The 23,946-nt window shown below is 39.7% G+C and overlaps 1 protein-coding gene across 9 annotated transcripts; it reads left to right on the forward strand.

Moving 5' to 3' along the window:
* Positions 1-95: 95 nt before the first annotated feature.
* SLTM (SAFB like transcription modulator) lies at positions 96-23,557 on the forward strand. 9 transcript variants are annotated; one of them, XM_025154000.3, is made up of 21 exons: positions 96-302; positions 907-994; positions 7,107-7,180; positions 7,391-7,576; positions 8,003-8,050; positions 8,998-9,025; positions 10,402-10,870; positions 11,428-11,477; positions 13,428-13,570; positions 15,464-15,613; positions 15,702-15,811; positions 15,898-16,058; positions 16,383-16,474; positions 16,705-16,868; positions 17,877-18,045; positions 18,638-18,762; positions 19,805-19,972; positions 20,761-21,075; positions 21,533-21,674; positions 22,409-22,566; positions 22,908-23,557. In XM_025154000.3, exons 1-21 carry the CDS (start codon positions 108-110, stop codon positions 23,014-23,016), a joined length of 3,144 nt encoding a protein of 1,047 aa, XP_025009768.1. In that variant the 5' UTR covers positions 96-107; the 3' UTR covers positions 23,017-23,557. The 9 variants fall into 9 exon arrangements, with proteins under 9 accessions (XP_025009768.1, XP_025009771.1, XP_040562778.1 ...); XM_025154003.3 differs by having other exon boundaries at positions 15,898-15,977; XM_040706844.2 differs by having other exon boundaries at positions 13,452-13,570.
* Positions 23,558-23,946: the final 389 nt, after the last annotated feature.

The following is a 23,946-nucleotide window of genomic DNA, read 5'->3' on the forward strand; positions in this document are numbered from 1 at the left end:
CTGCGCCGCGCCTCAGGTCGGCCGCGGCCTCCATCCGGGTACCGCGCGGCCCGGCAGGGCGGGGGGGTTTCATTGTGCGTGCAGCTGCCGCGCTCAGTCGCTCTAAGATGGCCGCCGCCGCCTCGTCTCCTGCCGCCGCGGGGGCTCCCGGGGCGCCCACCGCTCCGGCGGCCGCGGCGCCGCCTACCACAGAGAGCAAGAAGATCAGCGACCTGCGCGTCATCGACCTCAAGTCGGAGCTGAAGCGGCGCAACCTGGACGTCACCGGCGTGAAGACCGTGCTCATCTCCCGGCTCAAGCAGGTGAGAGCTCCGTGCGGGCCGCGGGCCCGACTGAGCGGCGCGGCCCGGCCCGGGGGCAGCACCGTGAGGGGGGCGGGGCCCTCCCGGACCCGGTGGCGGTCCCGGCGAGGGGTGCGGGACCGCTCCCCGTGCCGCTGCTGGCGTAGGGGTGAGGGTCGCCCGGCCCGGCTCGGCCCTGCCCGCCCGGCGGCGGCACGCCCTGCCCGGCCGCGGAGAGCGGAGGCGTCAGGCGGGGCTCGGCCCGCGGCCTTGAGGCCCTCCCTGGTCCCGGCGCGCTGCAGCTCGCTGGCTGCTGACTGCTCCCTGGACCTTAATGTCACTGCGGCTGACTAGCGGCCCGGCGTAGTGATTCCTGAGAGAAACGTGCCGATGCTCGATAAGCTGTCCTTAGGAATGTCATGAGAACAGCTTAAACAAACAGCTGTCACTGTCGTCAGCCTTTCCTCCCTCTCCCACAGCTTTCGGTGGGAGGTTTAACCTGAAGTGGTTCATAAGAAATTGTTTAGTTGAAGATCTAATAAGTTGGCTTGCCGATATCCTGAAGCGGCAGTGACTCGCTTCCCATTGAGCTCCATTAAAAACTATCCTCCTATGTCTCATTCAGGCTATCGAAGAAGAGGGAGGTGATCCAGATAACATTGAAATAACTGTCTCGGCTGACACACCCACCAAGAAGCCAGCTAAAGGCAAAGGTGAATACCTGTTGATATATATATTTAAACAGGTTTTTGTTGCGTGCATTTTCTCAAGAAAGAAGTAACGAACCGTGGTCCCTGTAGTTGTGTTTGTGCTTTACTGTCTGTGAGTTCTGTACATAAGGCGCCTCGTCCTCTGTACTTGCTTTCAGTCATGGTGTTTCCCTCCTCATCATCTCTGTTCCTCCCATCACCACCTGTTGTACCAGCTTGCTTCCTTTTCCTGCAGCATGCTCTGTCTGCCTCCCTGTGTCACACATCTGCTTATCACTGAGGGTGTGGAATGCATTGGGCCTTGTGAAGTATAGGGGTGCTGGGTACGTATGGGATGTGTTGGCCAGGTGATGTGTCATAAGGTGGTGGCTGTACAGTCTTTGCGTCCTGGAGACTTGTTCTGTGTTTGTTAACACTGTAGATGTTCTGGGAGATTTTTTGGGATGTGCTGTATAATGGGATCCTGAGCATGGAGTGTTCATGGGTGGGTGTCAGCGTAGTGGCTGAGAGCCCATGCCATGGCAAGGGGTGAGCTGGCAGGTTGCTCAGCTGTGAGAAGGTATCTGGCCCACATTAGTGGTGAGTGTGGAACAGTATGTGGTAGGGGTCAGAGCTGGGGAGTGCTGTGTGCTGTGATTTATCAACATGATTGTCGTTGAAGAGGTTTATAATTGAGAGATTCCTGAATATAATCAGAATGTTGTGTGATTTAAAACATTGTACTAAGAGACTTTCGTTTTTATGTTGTGAAAAATAATTATCTAGATTACAACTGATATATTTGGTTGGCACTGTTTACTTATGTGTAACTATTTGTGTTTTGTGAGCTTGAGTTTTGCGGGAGAGTCGCTTGTTTTCTGTTTCTGGAGATGTCTGTAACCTGTCAAGTAATACTGGGGAAGGAAGTGTCTGTTTTACGCATAGTGTTCTTCGCTGAACATATATGCTGAGAACGTTCATAGACGCCTGCTTTGGAAATCGTCAATCTTATACCACTGTCACTTGTCTTAGGCTGGGTTTTGTGGTGGAAATGGTTATTCTTGTTTCTGTCCGGTGCTGTGAGAGGGCAGTTTAATAATAAAATGTTTCCATAGGGAGTTTGAGCGACATCCTAGCTGTGCTTCTGGCACACTAGAAAAGTGAAGGCAGAATAAGATGAGAATATGGTTTCATTCTCTTCTGCGTTATTACTTTTATCCTTACTCTGAGGATGGTAACCAACGCTTAAGAAAACAACATGGAAGCTAAATAAGGGCACACTTCCACAATTTTTAATGTAGAGATCTAAACGGCAGTTAGTTCTGCTGTGATGAATGCTTTTCTAATCTGCTGCTTTTTATCCTCCTGGTCTCCAAACTAGATTGACAATGTTCTTGAACCAGCTTCTTGTGTAGTTGTACTGTTTTGCTTCCACAAAGATAGTTTGCCTGCTAGTGTTGCTGCTGCCTGAGCCAAGGCTTCAGTGGCTGCTTGCTGCCACCTCTTCTGTGGAATTAAATTGTTAGGCTCATATGTATCACGTGTATAGCCTCAGTACAACTCAAAGCAAAACATGACCTTCATTAAGTTCTTATCTGCTTACTCTTGCAAACTCAAAAGTTTCTCTTTACTTTTGGGAGTACAAAAATCTTACGAGTGTATTTTGTGCCAAAACAAAGGTTTATGCTTCATTAATCTTCCAAATTAAGAACAAGAAAAAAAAATCACTAATTGGTCAAGGGAAAATCTTTCAGGATCTTACTGGATTACTGCTAACTGTTCTTTCTGGTCAGTACCTTTGAGCTGGAGGGAAATGTGTTCTAGCAGTCATACTCTTTCTTTTCAGCTATGCATTGTTTGTCTTAACTGCTGATTTTGATTTTGTCTTCTCTGTCTGCTGCTTTTTGTTGAAAGATATTGTTGATAACCAGGAGGTTTGCCCACCATATCTGGAAATCTACTGCCTGAAAAATCTATTCCCTAACCACGTCACTAGGAAACTTTTGAACGCATGTAGGAGATGCATGCTTGTCAACTGAATTTTCTCTTAAAATGAAGTACCTTGTTCTTCCTTAGGCTTGTATATACTCTTCGCTGTGTGTAGTGTTGCATCCTTTACTGATTTTGCTCACAGATTGTTCCAGGATTTGTGCTGATGTTTCACCTCCCAATAACTTCAGACTAGCTCTAGTGGGTTTTTAACTTTAATTATTTTACTGCTGCCTAGCAGTAAAATGAATGACACTACCAGTTCAGCAGGATTTTTTTTTTCACACTACTACTGCTGTACAAAGCAGAGTAGGAGGAGTATTGGATGTTGGAGTTAGAAAGAAAACAGAGCCTTAGAAAAGGTGAGAGAGTGGGAGTAATGGATAAATTTACTCTCGGCAGACAGAGGTGAATGGGAGGGAAGGTTTCCCTGGGGTGGGGGTGGAAATCAGCTCTATCAGCTGGCCATCAATTTTAGATCTGAATGTCTTTTGTAGTCAGTTCTGCTACAACTCTTAAGGAAGAAGTGAGGTGGCTTTTCTCTGAGCACTGTCTATTAGGAAAACTGGATATGGAATATTGATACAGGTTGAACTTCTGAAGACTTGTCTAAAATACACTGTTAGGTAATTTTGGATACTCAGTCTCAGTTCCTTATGTAGAGGGCCACAAATGGATAGGGCAAAGTTAAGCTAATGTAGGACTTGTAAATGGTAGAAAATAAGCCCACATAATGTTAAAATAACATTTGAAAAGATGTTCTAAATCTTCTACTTAGTTCTAAAGAGGATACCCATTCTCTGGGTAAAGTCTGTTGCAATTTTATGGTGTGTATCCATTGCCAGAAAAGTGATTGAGCAGAGCTTGTAAAGGAGTGCCATCATACCAAGGCAAATTACTGTTTGTGTTGTTAGCTCAGGCACCCACATTTGTGGTGAGTACTATTTACGCCACTGACATTTTCAGGAGCCACTGCGTAGATAACCGTACACATGAGATGTTTCAGTTTGTTGACAGCTTGTATGAGTTGAGACTCACTGTGCCTTTTGCAGAAGGCTCAGCTGTCGGGACAGTAGTTCTTAACATACCTTCTAGCCACAGTTATTTTCCTCTAAGTGAGACTGGTCTTGAGCATGTTCACAAACACTGTTGGTTTCTGAAAGATGTTTGTTGCAGTGTCACTTTTGGCAGTCTGTGGTAAATGAATGGAGAGAAGTTTTGAATTTTCATGGATGCAGGTTTGGCTTTTTATTTTTACTTTTTAGCAAGTCACTGTCGCTGATGAACCTATGCCAACATCAGTCCCGTGAAGTAAGTAACTGATCAGGTCAAAGTAACCTGAAACGCAGAACTGTCACTGAAAGTAAACTTCCTACCTCTACCCACCATTGCAGAATGATGGGACATAGTAGAGATAGCTGTGTCAGTTCTTTTTTATTCACTGTATAGTTCACCTGCCAGATTTCCTCAGGCAAAACAAATGAATTTAAATAGTTTTCAAGACTGTACATGCTAGCTAGTTGCTAAATGTCTGGCATCAGCTGTATGCATGTGGTACCTCTCTGTATGGTTAAGTGGATATGGGACACAGGAAGAGCTTGGACTTGCAGGTTTAACAAACTGAAGAACTGAAATGAGAATGTTAAAGCAAAAAATAACTGAACATGTCCTTGCAGTCTCTCCGCTTTTTACTAACATTGAGGTTATCTGCAGCTATAGATCATATTGTAGAATGGTGAAATATTAGTACAAACTTTGGGATACTCTTCCTTTAAACCTCAGCTGTGAAGGATATAGATAACTACCCTTTCTGATATCAGTCTACATCTTTTTCTGTGGAAAGCTGGCTTTCCTCAGTATACCTGTGCTGCTGGGTTTTTTTTTTTAGTGTTTTTTTTTTTTTCCTCTGAAATCTCAGAAATCTATTGAAATCTACTTCATTCCAAATAAAAAATGGGAATATTTTGTTGGTTCTTTTTATGCATTAAGATTGAAACTTTCTCATGTTTTGTAATCATAAACATAACTTCTGCCATGTGTCTTTTCCTGGAGCCTAGAGTATTTCTGAACTGAAAACTGCAAAATGGTGTATGCATGCTGTCAGTGTTGCCTTTCAGTGAAAACAACTCATCTCATTTGCATCTTGAATTGATACAGATTCTCAACAGAAGATAGCAACAATTCTTCCCAAAAGAGCTGCTTTCTAATTGAGCTGCTGAAAATTGTAACATAGGCTCATATTCAGTAGAATGAATTGGACAGAATGCTCTAAAAGGAGCATGTTGGTATGGACATTTCTGTATTTAGTGTTCTTTGGTCTTGTTTTTGCTGAAGGTTTGAAGCTGGCAGCCATGGCTTGGACAGGTACACTTCGCAGGGTACATAACAGGTTGGAGGGCTGGGTCCAGAGCATGAAGTTAAATCCAGCTGGTGAGTGGTCACAGCTGGTGTTCCTCAGGGGTCAGTGTTGGGGATGGCTGTGTTTAATATCTTTACTGATGATCTGGGTGAGAGGATTGAGTGCACCCTCAGTAAATCTCCAGATGATACCAAGCTGGGAGGAAGTGTCAATCTGCCTGAGGGTAGCAAGGCCCTACAGAGGGATCTGGATAAGCTGGATGGCTGGGCTAAGGCCAACAGGATGATGTTCAACAAGACCAAGTGCGGGTCCTGCATTTCAGTCACAGCAACCCTGTGCATTGCTGCAGGCTGGGGCAGTGGCTGGGAAGCTGTGTGGCAGAAAAGAGACTGGAGGTGTCAGTTGACAGTTGGCTGAGCATGAGCCAGCGGTGTGCCCAGGTAGCCAAGAAGGCCAATGGCATCCTGGCTTCTATCAGAGACAGTGCAGCCAGCAGGAGCTGGAGGTAATCGTCCCTCTGTATGCAGCACTGGTGAGATCTCATGATCTTAAGTAGTGTGTTCAGTTTTGCGTCCCTCTTTACAAGAAAGACATTGAGTCTCTGAGTGTGTCCAGAGAAGGGCAATGCAGCCGTGAAGGGTCTGGAGCACAAGTATTATGGGGAGCAGCTGAGGGAACTGGGACTTTTCAGTCTGGAGAAGAGAAGGCTCAGGGGAGACCTTATTGCTCTCCACAGCTCCTGAAAGGAGGTTGTGGTGAGGTGGCACTGGCCTCTTCTCCCAGGTAATGGCAATAGAATGAGAGAGAATGGCCTTAAGTTGCACCTGGGGAGGGTCAGATTGGATATTAGGAAGAATTTCTTCTCAGAAGGAGTGGTAAGGCATTGGCACAGGCTGCCCAGGGAGGCGGTGGAGTCATCATCCCTGGAGATCCCTCAAGAAGAGGGTTGATGTGGCACTGAGTGGCATGGTTTAGTGGGCACGGTGGTCATAGGTTGACAGTTGGGCTAGACGACTTTCATGGTCTTTTCCAACTTTTATGATTCTGTGAAATGCAGTGGATTCCAAAGGGGAATCTGTCTAGTTGTCATCTTCACTGAGCCATCTTTAGTTGAAAAAAGTATATGTGTACTGGAGTTCTTCAGTGAAATGTGCCCTATGTAAACCAGATGCGTGACCTTACTCATTTGTGCTGCTGATTATTCCCTGTAGTGATGAAAAGCTCTCAATTAAGGTGGCTTTGAGAATCTTCCAGACTTGCAGATGATCAAAACCATAGCTAGGCGAAACCTTGAACAACATGATTGTAACTTGGAAATTAGTGCTCTTTGGAGCTGGAGGTTGGGTGGGCTAGATGATCTTCAGAGGTTCTTTTCAACCTAAGTTGCTCTGTGATGCTAATTATCCTATACAGACCGGTCTTTCCAAAATCTTAAGTTATAAAGTATGCTTTAGCTCCAAGAGTGCTAGATATGTATACTTTGATGTTCTTGCATTTCATTGTAACTGAAAGTAGAGGAGTTGATATAATATCAAGTCACCAACTTGGATATAACTGCTTGTTTATGAAACAGCATTAACTGTTTGTAGTCATACTCACTCATCTGACTTTTTTTCCCTCCTCATCGTAAAAAAACACTAGACTTTAGGAGAGCTAAATAGTAGTGGACAGCTCAGATAAACTAGAGCATATAGAGAATAATAAACTAATGCCCTACATGTAATCAGTATTGAAAGAAAACATGCTGTACGTAGCAGCTTTTGTCATTAGCCTGTCCTGTTTTGTCAGGTAAAAAGCAGGAAGCTGATGAATCAACCGGTGATGCTTCGGTTGAAGATGATTCCTTTGTCAAGGTAATAAAAGTATGTATTTTTTTGTTTTGTTTTGTTTTCAAAAATTGAAGTATATTCCAGTTTCTATTTAAGTTCAGTGTTTGGTTATAGTTTAAAAAAAAAAAAAAAAAAACTTTGCAAAAATAGTGATTCTGATGGTGATTTTGGTTTGTGGTTTTTTTTTTTTTAATATATCTAATAGCCACAGTAATGCTAAATACTTGTTGTTCACATCAACAGGAAAGTGAATTGGAGACTCAAGATACAAGCGATCAAGATGGAAATGATGAATTGAAGGACTTCAAAGAATCTGCTGAAGATGAGAACTTAAATTCTAAAGAACTCCCATCTGCAGAAAAGAAAAGATACCTCAACGTGGAGCCAGCAGAGACAACAGAAGATGTAGAAAAGGATTCTGAAAATCAGGTGCGCTGTATTTTAAGTGCATTGTTATCAGCAACGTGTATTCATGGGAAGTCAGAACTAGTTCTTCCACTTCTTCTTGCTTTCTTATCTCTAAAAGATAGATTGGAAATCTTTTTCTTTTCTTCTTGGTTTGTACCTGAATAGGCCTGAAATAAATACAGTACAGTTTTATCAATTAATACCACAGTCCAAGATTGACTTCCCAGGTGGTCCTTTTCCCCGTTACTAGTAGTAACATAATTAGTCTGAATGCCGAACTTGGTTGAAGATGGAAGTCATGAAAAGTTCTCGCTTTTCAAACGTGTATTGATTTAGCTAAAATGTTTTGAGTTAATTGAATCTCTCAGCTCTGCTTGTTATTCATTTTTTTTTTAAGCATCTTAAAACAAATATCTTGCTGAGCAAGTTCTTTTTCTGTTTTCATAGGAAAACGAAGGTCAAGACATGGAGGATTATACTTTCCCAAGTGTCCACGTGAGTTCCAAATAATTTCTAATTGTTTTGCACATGAGCTGATTTTGAAAAGATCATTTTAGACTGCCTTTTGTTCCAGCTTGCATCTGAGGGTCAGGTACTGTATACTTTTACCTTCATTGTGCTACATTAAGGGAGATTTTATTTAGTTATTTATTTTCAATAGAGCAAATAATTGTGACTTCCAAACAAGGCATCACATATAAATGCAAACTCCCATATATAATCTGGGAATATTCATTGCACAAACTTAGCAAGAAATGTCTTAAAGGTGCTTTTGAGGGCTATGACAAATGATAACATAGTATATACAGCTGTTAGGAGTAGAACTTCTGGTTTAAATTGGAAATGTGCCTTTGGGGAATGTAATTGATTTGATATATTTAGATATGAAAATATCTATCTGTATATGTTTTAATGCTAACATATTTAACATCTTTAAGCTCAGAAATACAGTCTGAGTAACATGGCACTGACATCTCAAAAAGGGACATCTCATACACCATGTCTTATTAGTGGTGTTAGATTTTGACAAGAATTTACTTACCATGTTTCACCTTGAAATACTGAATGAGAAGTCTGAAACAAGGTAGGTTTTCTTCTCATAAGCTTTGAAAGCCAGTGGTGGAGTACTTATGTTTCACTGAAAGTAATGCTTAAAAGTGTGACATCCATCCATTCTAAAGGCTGTAGCAGGACAGGGGTCTGTTTGATGCTGCAGCCAATTGCAAGTGTTGCAGACAGAAACTAGCAAGCCTTGGTACAAATTTTCAGTGATTGGACAAGGAAGGAACACAGTCTTACTTCCTGTATCATGTTTTCTTTGGAAGTAGTTTTTCAGTTCTTTAATTTGCCTTCACGTGATTGAAGTTTGATGGAAAATATGAATTGTTCTACCTTAAGTTCTAAAATAGAAGACATTTAGTCTTGACTTCCTTTTCTTGCAGGATGGTGAAGATGAGGAAAATGAGAAAGGTATGTTTGAAGTTTATTATAGTTCAGAAGTCTTTAGCCTGCTAAGACCAGGCAATTTTCTCTTGTAATATTTGGTCTCTTTATTAATCTTAGTCTTGTCTCCAGAACTAAGTATCAGTTGTTTCCTTATTAAGCTCAGCACCTGGAATCATTGCAGCCAATGGGTTTATCTCACTCTTAAGAGTTATTTTACTTTTAAGAGTTGATTACAGTACTTATCAGTTACTGTGGTGGATGTATAGTATAGTTGCAATACCATGAATCTTAAAAAAACAAAAAACATACACAAAAGCAACCATAATATTCAAGGACTCTGATTCTAGTATACGGTAAGTCTTGATGCACATGCTTCCAACTTGCACTGCAGTAACTGATGTTTAATGGAGTTGAAATGATACTCCCTTACACTGAACTTGAGCACCCAAAAATGTGTGGACCATCATATGCTTGACTTACTGTCACTTGGAAATACCATTTCTATATAAAATGGTAAAACAAGTGTTTGGAAACCTGTGGAGTGGCTACCTTTTTTTTTTAAAGTTGTACTCATTAGTGAAACTATAGAAGGAATATAATGCATTTGGGAAAACAGACTTTCTGGACAGAAGTCTTAAGGATTCTACATACTGTGGACTAGACAAGGACATGGGACATCACGTTACGCAAGGTGGAATAAACACTGAAGTTACAGGATAAAACTACAGACTCCTTGTTTACGAGGGACCTATGACTGAAATATTTCTCCAGTGCGAGCCGAAGAACACCGTCTGAGGTGCCGGTGTAGGACTGAGATGGAAAATCTGTCCAGTGGATGAAGACTGAGGACCATCTGCCTACGAACTCTGGATTAAAGCTCACTCCTCTATTTTCTGCAGTAGCCTTGTACAGTTAACTTGACTGCCAAACAGCAAGCTTGGAAAGGAAAAGCCAAAGATCACCAGTGTGGAAGACTGACTGAAATTCTGCAAGACTGTAATACTTTTGGATTTGGGAAGGTTCGAAGTCTCAAAACCAGGAAGACTGAAAGATGGATTAAACCAAACTGTGAGCATCCAAGGCAACTATTTTCTTACGACATGCTAAATCCTAAACTGGAAAATGGATACTTCTTATGAAGAACGGGTATCGCCAGGATGGAACCGTATTCTGACTCCTAATGTTTTGGTATTTGTCTCTAGAAAATGTGTTTTGCCATGAAGAATAAGTGATCCTGGGTAAAGGATTTATATTTGTGTTAATACACCTTGTGTTTTTTCCTAACCTTCCATCAGTGCTAATAACTGGCTTTGTATTTTCTAGGTCCTATTCTAGCATATGCATATGAAATTGTTTAAACTTCTTGTTTTGCCATATTTATTCCTGTTAAATCCTCTTAGATAAAGCAGGTTCTGGTGATGGTACACAAGAAGTATCTAAACCTCTTCCTTCAGAAGAAAGCCTAGCTGAGGCTGATCACACGGCTCACGAAGAGATGGAAGCTAACACGTCTGTGAAAGAAGCTGAGGATGATAACATATCGGTTACAATCCAGGCTGAAGATGCCATCACTCTGGATTTTGATGGTGATGACCTCCTAGAAACAGGTAAAAATGTGAAAATTACAGATTCTGAAGCAAGTAAGCCAAAGGATGGGCAGGATGCCATTTCACAGAGCCTGGAGAAGGAAAGCAAGGACTATGAGATGACTGAGAACCATAAAGATGGTAAGAAGGAAGACTGCGTGAAGGGTGATCCCGTCAAGAAGGAAGCCAGAGAAGGTTCAAAGAAAGCAGAATCTGGAGACAAAGAAAAGGATACTTTGAAGAAAGGTCCCTCGTCTACTGGGGCCTCTGGTCAAGCAAAGAGGTTTGTTTTTCTATGTCAGTTCTTTACGATACTGAGTGCCAGCATTCAATAAGATCACTCTACATTAAGGGGGTAGCAGCAAGAATCTTGTAATTAGTATCCTATGCTCCTGCCTATAGATTTTTTTGACCGCCATAAGTTACTTTTTAAAATTCAAGATCTTCGTATAGACACTATGTCCTACTGATTGCATTGTCGAATTATCAGCATTTATTTATTTTTTTTCCAATTTGACGAGTTTTTTAAATGTCCTTGTGATGATGGTAATGAACAGCTATCAGTTCTAAGAACACAAAATGAAGTCAAGTCCCCGTCCTGAAATCTGGAGAAGATTGCCATATATCCACTGAATAGAGTTGTCAGAAAATCTAGATCTTCAGGCATCCTGGGGAAAATCAGTGCAAGAATCCATGAGGGAATCATTTGTTCAAATACACAGTCTAGCCATTTTTTTTATTTTATTTTTTGAAATGTAAACTTGTCTGTTAGTATAAAATGCAGTGTTCAGCAAATTCTGTATTTTCAATTTTCTTCTGATTTTTAATTTGCTTCTCTAGCTCTACTAAGGAATCTAAAGAAAGCAAGACAACATCAAAGGATGATAAAGGTAACTATTACAAGTTAGGGCAGTACTGTCTTGAAGTAAATTCCTTCCTCTAAAATGGCTTATATGATGGAACTTGTTTGTAATAAATTGTGCTAGGGGTGCAGTAGTCGTTAGCTCTTTGTGTGTATATTTCTTAAAATGTCAGATTCCTTATAAGATCAAAGATAGTTATTCTGGGGACTCAGTGGAAATATATTCTTCTATATACAGAAAAAAAAAATATATATATATAGAATATATATATATAAATAAAAATACTAATATGAGCAAACTCAACATCTCCCAGGCGTTTGTTTTGCTAAGAAGGTGTAATTTTCAGATATGCTTACTGTAACTTGACATCAGCCTAAAGGGCTGATTATATATATATGCATAAAAATGCAAAAAACCCACATGCAGTTACTTAAATATAACACCAGTTAAATTATTTGTTCAGACTATAATTCTTACCCGGTTTTAAATAACGTGAACTTTCAGCTGCAGTATAACAGCTAACATGCTGGCTAGCAAAATTGTGCACGTGGCTGTCAGTGCAGTAACACTGGAAGCTCTTTGTATACCTTGGTGTTTCCTTCTGCTACCATAAAACCCAGTTTTATGATGAAAAAAATCATGGTGGAGCTCTGGTGTGCATTAATGTCAACAGTTATATGGATGCTTCAGCGCTGTGCAAATATATTCTTACAAGCTGATGTGCCACCTTAATTTGCCTTTTTTGCTCTTTCCCAAAAATCTTCACAGAATCTCTCACATATCACAATGGGTGAATGGAACTTCACATGAGAAGTGAAGTTTTTAGGAGAAATCTGTGTGAGAGACATAATTCAGTCTTCTGTACGTGCCTGTCTGTTCATGATAATTATTTATGATGAAGTTAAAGAAATAGCAAATCTGTTTCCATGTAGAATTCATAACATCTGTAATAGTCACTATCATAAGGCTGTCTTAAAATATATATACAAAGCCAAGATAGTTGCTGTTTAATGATAAACTTAGAATATCACAGTTATCAAGACAATCCAGAATTAACAGATAATCCTAGATGAAGATAGCTGAGGTTTTATCACCATTTGCTCTTGGTTCATCTTGATGCATTGAAGAAGGAAAGGAAAGCCAGCTGTTTCTGAGGGTGGTTAAACTACCTTTGAAAACTGCACACCATCAGAGTTTCCAGCTGTTTAACTGGAGCTCCCATGCTTGTCTAGCCTGTGCAACCAGCTATGTTTTAACAGAAGCAGTTCATACACCTAACAGCAAACAACAAGAAACTGAACAAAACAGTACAAGAGATGTTGGGGACTTGTAAATGACTCTTGAGTTCTTAGTTCTAAGTTGTTACAATTAAGCCTAAACATGTTTGTTTTTTCTTACGGATGTATTTTAGGTTTTTTTTGTTCCTGTTCGTCCTTAGCATTTTCCTTTATGTGTGCAAAATAACATTTGGTAAGCTACATCCAGCAGTGTGTTTAAAAAGCTGCTCTGGATGGAGGGTATACACCAAGAAGTTGTGGAAATAGAGAGATTCTGGAGGCTAGGAAAAATAAGTTGTGTTGAGGATTAACTGTCTTCTCCGTTAACCTTTCAGTCATTGCTTTGGTAATGTGATTAGCGTAAAGACATACTAATGAAAGACAGATGTTGGGTGCACTTCTAGATGGAAGTTATCAATAAGAACCAAAAGTTGAAGCTTAATATACTTACCTAAATAAGAAGTAAAGCATGCCTTAAACAGAGTGCTGTATGATTTCCTAGCTCTGTCAAGTAAGCCAAGCTGTTGGTCTCATTATGTGGGTGAATGAATGAAATCTTATGGCGTATATTTTTTTTATATAGAAGTCTTTTCAAGAAAGGTAACCGGATAAACAGTTACTTAAAGGTAACAGGCTGTTTCTCTTGTCAGCAACAGTTTAGTTCAATATTCATTGTATCTTTGTCTCCTTAATTTTGTTGGCTGTTCTGCAAAACTTGTTGCAGGAGGTGGAAGCAGTGTTAGTGGTAGCAGTGGAAGTTCAACTAGAAACCTGTGGGTTAGCGGACTCTCTTCCAACACTAAAGCTGCTGACTTGAAAAATCTCTTTGGCAAATATGGAAAGGTATTTCATGTGGTGTGATATTGTGTGTTATGTGTGCCTCTTCCCCCATAACCCCTTGTTGTGGTTTATCCTAGCAGGCAGCTAAGCACCACACTGTGGTTTGCTCACTTTCTCCACTCCCAATGGGAGAGAATCGGGGAAAACCAAAACAAAGTAGACTTGTGGGTTGAGATTAAAAACAACTTCCTAAGAGAGGAAAAGGGAAGGGGGGGGGGAAGAGTTATGGTTTTTACTATATTTACAAACCAAGTGATGCCCAGTGCATATCCTTGCCTCCTGCCAACTGATGCCCAGCCACTCCGCAAGCTGCAGCACTTCTCAGACCAATTTCCCACTGTTTTCGAGCTTTTTCCACGTGATGTCATATGGAGTATCCCTTTGGCCAGTTTAGGTCAGCTCTCCTGGTTCTGGCCCCTCCCAGCTCCTTGTGCTCCCTCAGCCCCTCACTGGCAGGATGGTTACAAGAATCTCAGAAACTGAAATGGGCCTTGGCTCTGCACAGCACTGCTCAGCAACAGCTGTAAACCGGTGTGTCATCACCACTGTTTTTCTCCTAATGCCAAAACACAGAATCAGACCAGACACTATGAAGGAGAAATTAGCTCTGTCCCAGCTGAAACCATGACACCCTTATGCTGTGCAAATACAGAAACTGACTATTACTTCATTTAAACACAAATCTGAGATGAAATGTCTAACCAGTATAATATAAAAAAACCCAGTACATTCAGCGCCTTAAGCTAGAATTTGTACTTAGAGGAAGACCCATAACTTAATAGGGAAGTTGTATTCCTTTTGAGGTAAGATACAAATGGCATTAACACTGAGGTCAGGACTGACTTTAAGCCTTAAGATTATTTTTTTTTAATTGAATAGTGATGGCTAAGTTCTTCTGCAGCAACTGTATTTAAGATTGAAAGATTTATTTAAAAAAAAAGCGTTATAAGGGCTTCTGAGTGGGGGGAAAAATAAGCTAGAAAACATATGCCTGCTAATGTTTACTTTTTTGGGGACTCTTTTCATGAAGTATATTACATGCTGCTTAAACTAAGTCAATTTTCCTGGATTTTGGGTTAGCATGGGAATTCTCTGAATCTGATTTTTATAATAAATTAAGGAAGCCATTTTATTTAATGACTTCACGAGTAGTGAAACGTAAGAGTCTATTTTGTTAAAATTTCCATTTCTCTGCCTCTTTTTGCTTGATAGATGTTCAGCAGCTGTATGTACTTCCGTGCCCACTTTTAAGTAAATGGGAAAAATGTAATGACTAAAGGACTGCAGCATTGCAGGCTGCTACAATGATTAAATTAATGCACTATAAATTGTGTCAGTCAGTAAGACTTGCTCCTGTTGTTACTGAAATTCTAACAAGGAGCCACAACACAAGACTTCATGTTTTGTCAAGAGGCACCTGTCTAAGGGTTGGTTACCAAAACTGCTTGGCTGACACATTTGGTAGTTACCTTTTAAAGCACTTTTTGCCTTAAGCAATATTATGCCGTAATTTACTATACCTTCTTGTGATTAATTGGCAGTGGCTGACTTTTTTAATGCATTTTCATCTACTATAGATGAAATACCAATTTCAGATCAGCGTGAATTTTGATGGTGGTTCTCAAAAAAAGAAAAAAGAAGAGATTAGGTAACATGCGTGAGGTTGTTACTGGTCCAAACAGGACAGAAACTTTAAGTTGCCATGATTAGAAAGTTGGGATAAGGTTTTTGAAAAGGTGTGATTGTTTGCTTTACCAAACTTGTAGTGTTGTTCCTTCCAATGGGGTGGGTTGCTTTTTTGTTTCATATATACTAGGGTAAAAATGTTATTGGCATAACATCTGTTCCTCACTAGAAATGTATTTCTAAAGAGCTAATTTTCACCTGCTTATGTAGGTACTTGGTGCAAAGGTGGTCACAAATGCACGAAGTCCGGGGGCAAAATGTTACGGCATAGTAACCATGTCTTCTAGTACAGAAGTGGCTAGATGTATCGCCCACCTTCATCGGACAGAGCTGCATGGACAACAAATTTCTGTTGAGAAAGTAGGTTTAGTAAGATGCAAAGTTTACCCAAATAGACCATCTTGGACAAAAATCTGTATTAACATATTTGCTTTTGAAAAAAACGTAGGTGAAAGGCGATCCCTCCAAAAAGGAGCTGAAGAAGGAAAGTGATGAGAAATCTAGTTCAAGTAGAAGCACAGGAGATAAGAAAACTGCATCAAGTGATAAAACCAGCAAGTAAGAACTTTCAGATGTCTTCTAAAGTTGTGAAAATCCTTTAAAGTTGAATTTCCTCATTGTGTTTGTGTTTCTCTCCTAACAAGAACACCGTCAACCAAAAAAGAAGAGAAGAAATCTGAGAAATCTGAAAAAAAAGAAAGTAAAGAAGGCAAGAAAACAGAAGGTAAAGATGAGAAGAGTGATAATGGAACAAGTGGCCCTAATCAAGAATCCACTAAAAAAACTGAAGAAAAGAAAAGAATAAGTATGCAATATAGCCATGTTTCCTCCTTGTGAATCTGTGTCTGACTTGTTTGGGGGCATGTTCTTGCTTTTAGTTGGAAGAAAAATAATTAACCACTGATTCATGTCTACAATCCAGTAATATCTCTTGCTTCAGAGCCACTGTGAAAACTTCCATGCATCATACTACTACTTAGCTACAGAAATGTGCTGGCATGCTTCTGCTACCAGTAGCACTTTGGTGACATTTCTGAATCTCTAAGTCAATGAATATCTGTAATGAGCAAATGAAGACTGTGCTTGTTATAAATCGCTCTCCCTTTTCTTTTACTTCCCCATTTCCTAGGTGGTAAAAGCCCAGGTCACGTTGTAGTTCTTGACCAAACAAAAGGAGACCAAGGCCACTCTAGGACAGTGAGAAGGGGAAGGTTTGAGAAAGTAAGTATCTATCGATTTACTGGAATCCTTATGATTTGATGCTACCTTACAGTTGATATCATCATTTTATTTTCTGATGAGTCTGTGAAGTATCACAAACTACTAAGCTTAGATAGAAGCTTTGTATGCTTTGGGATAGCTCAGTAGTTAATGATATTTGAAGGTAGCATCCAGAAATCTCCCTAAGTGAATGAGACTTCTGAAATAACCATTGTAATCTCTATCTATAGCCGCAGATATTGAGGAACAAAGAGCGTATTATTCAAGATAAAGTGAAATTCAGGGAATACAGGGGTAGAAAGGATATCTTGCCTTTTGAAAAGATGAAGGAACAGAGATTGCGAGAACACATGGTTCGATTGGAAAGAATACGACGAGCTGTTGAACTCCGAAGGTAGTAATTCAACTTTTTGCTAAAGGCTATTTTGCACATTAATTGATCAGATACTTTATTTAGAAATCTAATTAGAATGTATTCTGTCAAACCTTTTACTCAGATGTTAAAGTCTGGGGTTGTACCTAACAGTACCCTTATGCAAATAAAATGACTCAAAATTTTTTGTTTATTATTTTTAAAAGCCATATGTGTGTGCGCATAGCTTAGTGCTTGTTAGAGGGGGTGTGACTGCATGCTAGTTTGCTTTGTGAAAAGACAAGAAGTTAATAGGAGATGTGGCCAAAAATAGTAACTTTTAGAGAACTATTACATGCCTAAATGACAAATAGAGCATAATGCTCTCTTGTCTCTTTACATAAAAGGACTAAATGGCTAGTTTCTTTTATTCTGTTTATTTTATGTGACAAAAAAAAGTTTGCAGGGAATTGTTAAGTGACTTGTGTTTTTAACTGCATTTCCCAAAACAAAGGAATTCCCAGCAAGCGTAGATCTTACAGGAGAAAATGCCTTTCCTGCTTCCTGTAAGCTGTTCTATAGGAGGTGGGGATGAAGAAAACAAATGAGTATACCTATCTGTGCAAGTCAGAACAGCCATGTTTTTCTGACTTATTTTTGGACAGAAAGTAATTAAAATTTTGTTATTCTGAAGTGTGCAGCAGCTGAAACAGCAAGTATTTTTAAGATCAAAATGGTGTTATTTGCCAAGCTATTGTATTGTTGTCTGGCAGGTAACAACAGCAGTATGAACTGTGCAAAAATGAATCAGAATGATAATTCATGACTTAAATGTTTTAGTATTTGTTGTCTGCTTAAGTGGTTCTGTAGAATACACTTTGGCTACTTAGGGCTAAAAGGATACCGCAGCCAATACTGCAGCTTCTCTCAGTAGTAGCCTTCTCACAAATAGTTTATGAATGCCTGTGCCTACGGGGATGTTAGTTTTAGATGAGAAAATTTCAATTCAGTTTCTGCTACCTCTTTGTTGTTTTTATTGTCTTTCTTCAGGAGAAGAGAAATTGCTGAGCGGGAACGTCGGGAACGTATACGAATAATGCATGAAAGAGAAGAATGCTTGCAGAGAGAAAGGGAACGATTAGAAATTGAAAGGCAAAAGCTAGAGAGGGAAAGGATGGAACGAGAGCGTTTGGAAAGAGAGCGTGTTCGTATTGAACAGGTATACATAGCTGTAGTTCAGACTATAATGCACTATCAATTGAGGACTGTAACCCAGTTTGCACTTGGTATGAATTTCTCTTTGGCCTTCCACTCAGGCCTCAAAAGAATCACCCCAGCAATAAATAAGTTGTAAAACAGCAGCAGCAGTCTTTACCTTGTTTGACTAGTAATTTGATGGCAAGTTCTTGACGCAGTAGTGTCTGTCAGAAACACTAATACTGAAGTTCAGTAGATGACACTGTCTCTACTAGTTAGTCTTAAGTAATTTTATTGGCTTTTTCCTAGAGAACAGTGGTATAGCAAACTTAATGAGCTGTATTTCTGGGAAGTGAACACATTAGTAACATGAGGAAGTACCTGGAGATTTTTATACCTAACAGATGCATTGTCTCTTCTTCAGAGAAATATTCCTTTATGCTCTTGAGTCTTGGATGATATCCAAGCATGAATTATATCAGACATGAATTATATCAGCCTTTAGTAGGAAACCGTCAAACATCAGTTCTGTATACTTAGTGAGTGTTTCATAGGTATCTCTAATTAGAGCTCTTGTGTCTGATGTGTTTATTTACCCATCCCTTTCATGGTAGGAACGTCGAAAAGAAGCAGAGCGCATTGCTCGTGAAAGGGAGGAACTTCGTCGGCAACAACAGCAACTTCGCTATGAACAGGAAAAGAGGAACGCTTTGAAACGTCCACGTGATGTAGATCACAGGTAATTAATTCTGAAACCATTGCTTTATAACCCTTATAAAGAGCTGGTAGCTGTTTGTGACTTGAAAATGTGTATGTATCTGAAACAAGTTCTCACAGAAGAACTGAATTTCTGGTATTTATTTTTGACATCACTTTATGTCAAGTATGAAACATGGTATCTGTATCAGAGTGCTCTGACATAGAAGCATCCCATTAATTAATTCTTACTGTGCCAGAAGAATGTAGTATAATTGTGTGTTTGCTGAGAAAAGCTGTTCTTCTGCCTTAACAGCTGAAATCTCTAGATTCTAATTCATTAAGAATTTACTTTACTGATAAATGAATGGTTCAGCTGAATGAGTCAGTGTGCTGGCTTTTCATTTGTGTTGAAGCTGATGACTTGTACCAGTGGCAGTTTGAGCCACCTGAATCAAAGCTCGAAAGTAGTTTCTATAATTGAAAAAAATAGGACTGAGATCTTAGCCAAAAAGTTGACTTAAGGGACAACTGTACAAGAGAGTACAAGAGATACTGTACAAGAGAGGGCAACTGTAAGGTCTCACGGCAGAGACAATTGCAGAACAGTGAAGTACATGAAAATGAAGCTGTTTTCATTCCCGTCATGAAGTAACAGTGTCTTGCTTTCTCATCATAAAGATTGCCCCCTGAGTGCTTCTGATGAGCAAGGGGGTGATGCTTTCCACACCGTTCCTTCTGAGAAAGCTGTTTTGATTATAATTTTTTCCTATCCAGGAGGCTGCTGTTGTTATTTATCCTGGAAGAGTTTTGATGGCAAAATTTTGGTTGGATTCTTTTGTACTGGTGGTATCTAAAATCTAAGCTGCAAAATAGTGCTGATGGGTAGTCTAAAGAAACAAAAAACACCAAAAACATTTTTCTTACATTTATGGATACAATCTTTTTCATTTAGAAGCTTTCCAAGGGTCCAAATGCTTGTCTTTAAAGCAGGCGACTGATGTATAATTGAAACTATTTTCTGTATTATTAGGCCATGATTTGGATACATGTAACTGATGATGGCTCATTTGTTTCTCTTAAAGGAGAGATGATCCTTACTGGAATGAAAGTAAGAAGATGGCTCTTGATACAGATGCACGTTTTAGTCATGGTTCAGATTACAGCCGCCAACCAAACAGATTTAATGATTTTGATCACAGAGAACGGGGGCGATACCCAGAAGGTTCTGTTCCATCGTCGTCTTTTGATAGGTAAGTTATGATAATGGGGCAGCAGGTGTTGGTCTGCCAACATCTTTAAATTTAGAATAGTTAAAGATGTCATTGTGCAGCAACAGTGTCTAGAAATTACTTCAGGAGTGGCCATTTATACCATAAAATGTTCTGGTTTTTTTCTGGAGATGTTAAATTGCTGCATGATGGTTTTTTCATCATGTTACAAAAGAAATTTTGCAATTAGTCTGCTTTCATACCTTGTCACAAATGGGTTCTAATGAATTAGATCTGTCCTGCTTGATTAATTCATCTCCTTAAGAAGCAAGGCTAAAAGCACCTGACTTAATGACTTGCACAAATTGTGTTGGTTACAGTCCATACAACTGTGCAGTAGATACATATTCCAGGGCCATCTCTAACCAGTTATAACATTAAGACCGCATAATTGTGGCTGCTGGACTTTTATGCTGCAAATGAACATGCATCAGCTGACTCAATAGATTTAGTATTCCCTGTGCTTCATACCAGGAAGGTAAAAAGGAGACCCTACAAGAGCTTCAATATTATAGTTGCCAAAGTACACACAGATAAATCCACTGAAAATGTTAAGGTGGATTTAAGAACTCAAGCTCAAAATGATAACTGTAAAGATAGATATAATTCAGTGTGTAAGGATTCTTGCAATGTATACCATGTAAAAAGATGAATAGTATTTTTAAATATGATTATACGAATAGTATCTCCTAACCTCTGAGCTTATATTTAAGGAGAAATGGGAAGAATGGAAGACAAGCAAATGACTTTTTCCTGCTTTAACAACCTAGGCGAGAACGATTTGTAAATCAAGGTGAAGCAAAAAAGACTCGCCCAACAGCACGAAGAGAAGAACCAGGGTTTGAGAGATACCCAAAGAATTTCAGTGACTCACGAAGAAATGAGCCACCACCACCAAGAGGTGAACTTCGAGATACAGACAGACGGGAAGTGCGAGGAGACAGAGACGAAAGAAGAACAGTGATAATTCATGACAGACCTGAAATACCGCACAGCCGACATCCAAGAGAGACTGGTTCAAATCCACCTAGGCAAACAAATTGGAAGAACGAAGGAAGCATAAGCACAGACAAACGGGATGGCAGGTAAAGTTCCTGGATATACAACTAGTGACAGTAGTGATTCTTGAGGCATTATAATCATGGATAAATTTTACAAGAACTGATGGGTAAAGAGAGAACAGATTCCTTCCTAAAGAGCGGCAAAGTCCCTTTCCAAAACAGTAGGAAAAACTTGATGATTACTCTGTCACATATGCTAAACATCCATAACTCTACGCTGACGCCTAGCAGTCTATCCTTATTTATGCACAGCAATATATAGGAAGGAGGCTTTTTTACGTGAGAATGCTGATACAAGCAAATACATGCAAACTTTTAATTATTGAGCAAGCCATGTAGATTTAAAAGAATGTTTCCAAGAAGCTAACTGCAAGCTGCTAGCAATACAGAGAACATAAAAAGCAGTTTTATAAGTCTTTTATGTTTTGGTATCTATTATATTATACTGAAACCACAATTTTGATAAAAGCAACTTTTACAGAGGTGAGAGGCCAGACCGATCAGGAAGAGAAGTGTCTGGACATGTAAGAGGTGCACCTCCTGGGGGCCGAAGCAGTGCTTCTGGGTACGGAAGCAGGGAAGGAGAACGGGGAGTGATGGGAGAACGAGGAGGTGGAGGACAAGTAAGTAATTCTTTTTTTATGTTGATTCATGAGGCAGGGAAACTGGGAAATACAACATCATGCTGGAAAAATGAGTGGACCACACAGCATCACATAAATCATATCAAGCGTAGTTTAAAGCTGCTTGTTTCCCTTTAAATAGTGTTTGTGTTGCTTTTTTCTTTAATTAAGCTAAAATGTCTGCAGAAAACATACCCAGTTATTAGGCCTAGTATCTGTCAGGTGGGTCAGAACAGCATGTGAATGAATTGCTGATTAGGCTTTTCATAATGTTATGTTATCATAATGTTTTTCAGGTCCTTAATGTTACACTGCATGTTACTTTCAGTGTGCTACTTCTGAAAAAACATTCTGTATGATTTGTCTTGAAAACCAGCAGCCTAAGATTTCCATGCTACTCCCTCCTTAAGCATTTAACGTTTCTCTTTCTGCAGATGCATGGAACATGCTTATTTAGTTATTACGTGATTGGGGTGGAACTGGGTATAAATTACAAGCTCATGGAACTTCACCCTTTGCGCACTCATTACTGCAAAATAGTTCCATTTTGATATCTAGAGTTATTTCAACAAGACTTACTTTGAGAATGGTTTAGATGCTTATGGATTGAAAGCCTAAACTACTAGATTTTTAAGTAGTGATACTGGAGAGTTCTAGGCTTAGCTTTCTTGAAAAGCTCACTTCACATTGATGATGAAATAGGCCTTTCATTCTGAAACTAACTTCCTTGCTAGCACTACAATGAAGACAGACATGTTGTTGAACGGCACAGTCGTGAAACTGGACCAAGGAAAGAATGGCATGGACCTAGTTCTCAAGGAAGTGGGTATCATGATGCAAGGAGAATGGGAGATGGCCGTGGAGGAAGTGGCATGATGTCTCCACACACAAGGTACAAAAATAGCTCCTTCCTCCGCCTTCCCCACTGAGCTCCCAGTGTGCATATTATCCTGTAAAAGTGCAGTTGTATCAGTATTGCCTCCTGTGGAGGGCTTGCTGCTGCACAACATGCAATCCATCCTTAAACGCCAGCACTTGGCTCCACCGTTCTTGTACTGCTAGTGCTGTTCAGTTACAAACTCAGTCGCTTCCTATAAAGCCTCTTGTCTTGAATGATTTCAAGATTCTTTTGACACTTAACTTTTAAGTGATAGGGGAAGTATGGATGTTCTTATCTGTGCACCAAGAGTGTAGACACTTCTGATAACACTTCTTTAACACCTTTGTTTCCAGTAACTCATCACCAATAAATAGAGTTGTACAGATCACAGGGAATTCCATGCAGAGGGGAAGTGGCTCAGGATTTAAGCCATTTAAAGGTGGACCTCCACGAAGATTCTAAGATCTACAGCTGCTTGGTTTCAAGATAACTTATTGAAATTTCTTGTAAACTTTCTCTGATTAAAAACAGGAAATCTTGTCCAGAACTCCTGATTAAATTTTTTTAATTTAACATGGTTACTTTCCTCTCAATTTTGGAGGCATTTTAATAGTTACGTTGTAATTTTGGATAGTTTTTGTGTATCTTTGATAAGCATTTTCCCTGAGGCACTAGAGCTGTATAAAGACAAATTGGAACCAAAATATTTGTTAATCTTGTATAAAAGAATGGGTTGCAGCTGTGTGCTAGTTTGATTTACCAGCATTAGCTCTGTGGTGTCATGCTTTAAAGTTAGCTACTTCTCACACTATACACAGCTATAACCTCCGTTTTGAAGGTTGTCCAGGCTATTCTCTCTGCTTTCTAATTTGTAGAGAAATAAGATTGTTCTTTCATTACTGGGTATTATGTAACCTATTTTTGCAGAAGGTACTGTTACATGAGTGCATTTACGTGTATTCTTGCAAATGTATTCTTTTGAAATAAACCTTCATATTCTGTATAGCTTCTAGTAAGTCTTTGAAACCAGTCTTGGGGGAAAGAAGAAATACTGAAACTGGCAAGCTGGCACGGCAAATCAAAAACAATATTGACAAGCCCTGCTGAAGAACATGAATATTTAAAGCTCATTCAGTATTTATACAGCTGAACACTGGATCTTGTAAATAAAAAATCTGTAAAGTAAAATTCAAATAAGGGCTGAAAGCAGTTACTGGTTCAGACTGTCTTTAAAGATCTATCAAGTTTAAGGCAAGGGTGAGTAAGAACACCCTGATCTTTGCCATGCTGTTACTCATGTGGTGTGTGCAGGGACTGTTAAGTATCTGGAACGTTCCAGAAAACTGAAATAACAAAGTGAGGTAAATTGTCTTCTTGCAAGTAACCTTTCAG

The sequence above is a fragment of the Gallus gallus genome, chromosome 10, assembly GCF_016699485.2.
Source record: "Gallus gallus isolate bGalGal1 chromosome 10, bGalGal1.mat.broiler.GRCg7b, whole genome shotgun sequence".
In the NCBI taxonomy this organism is placed as follows: Eukaryota; Metazoa; Chordata; class Aves; order Galliformes; family Phasianidae; genus Gallus; species Gallus gallus.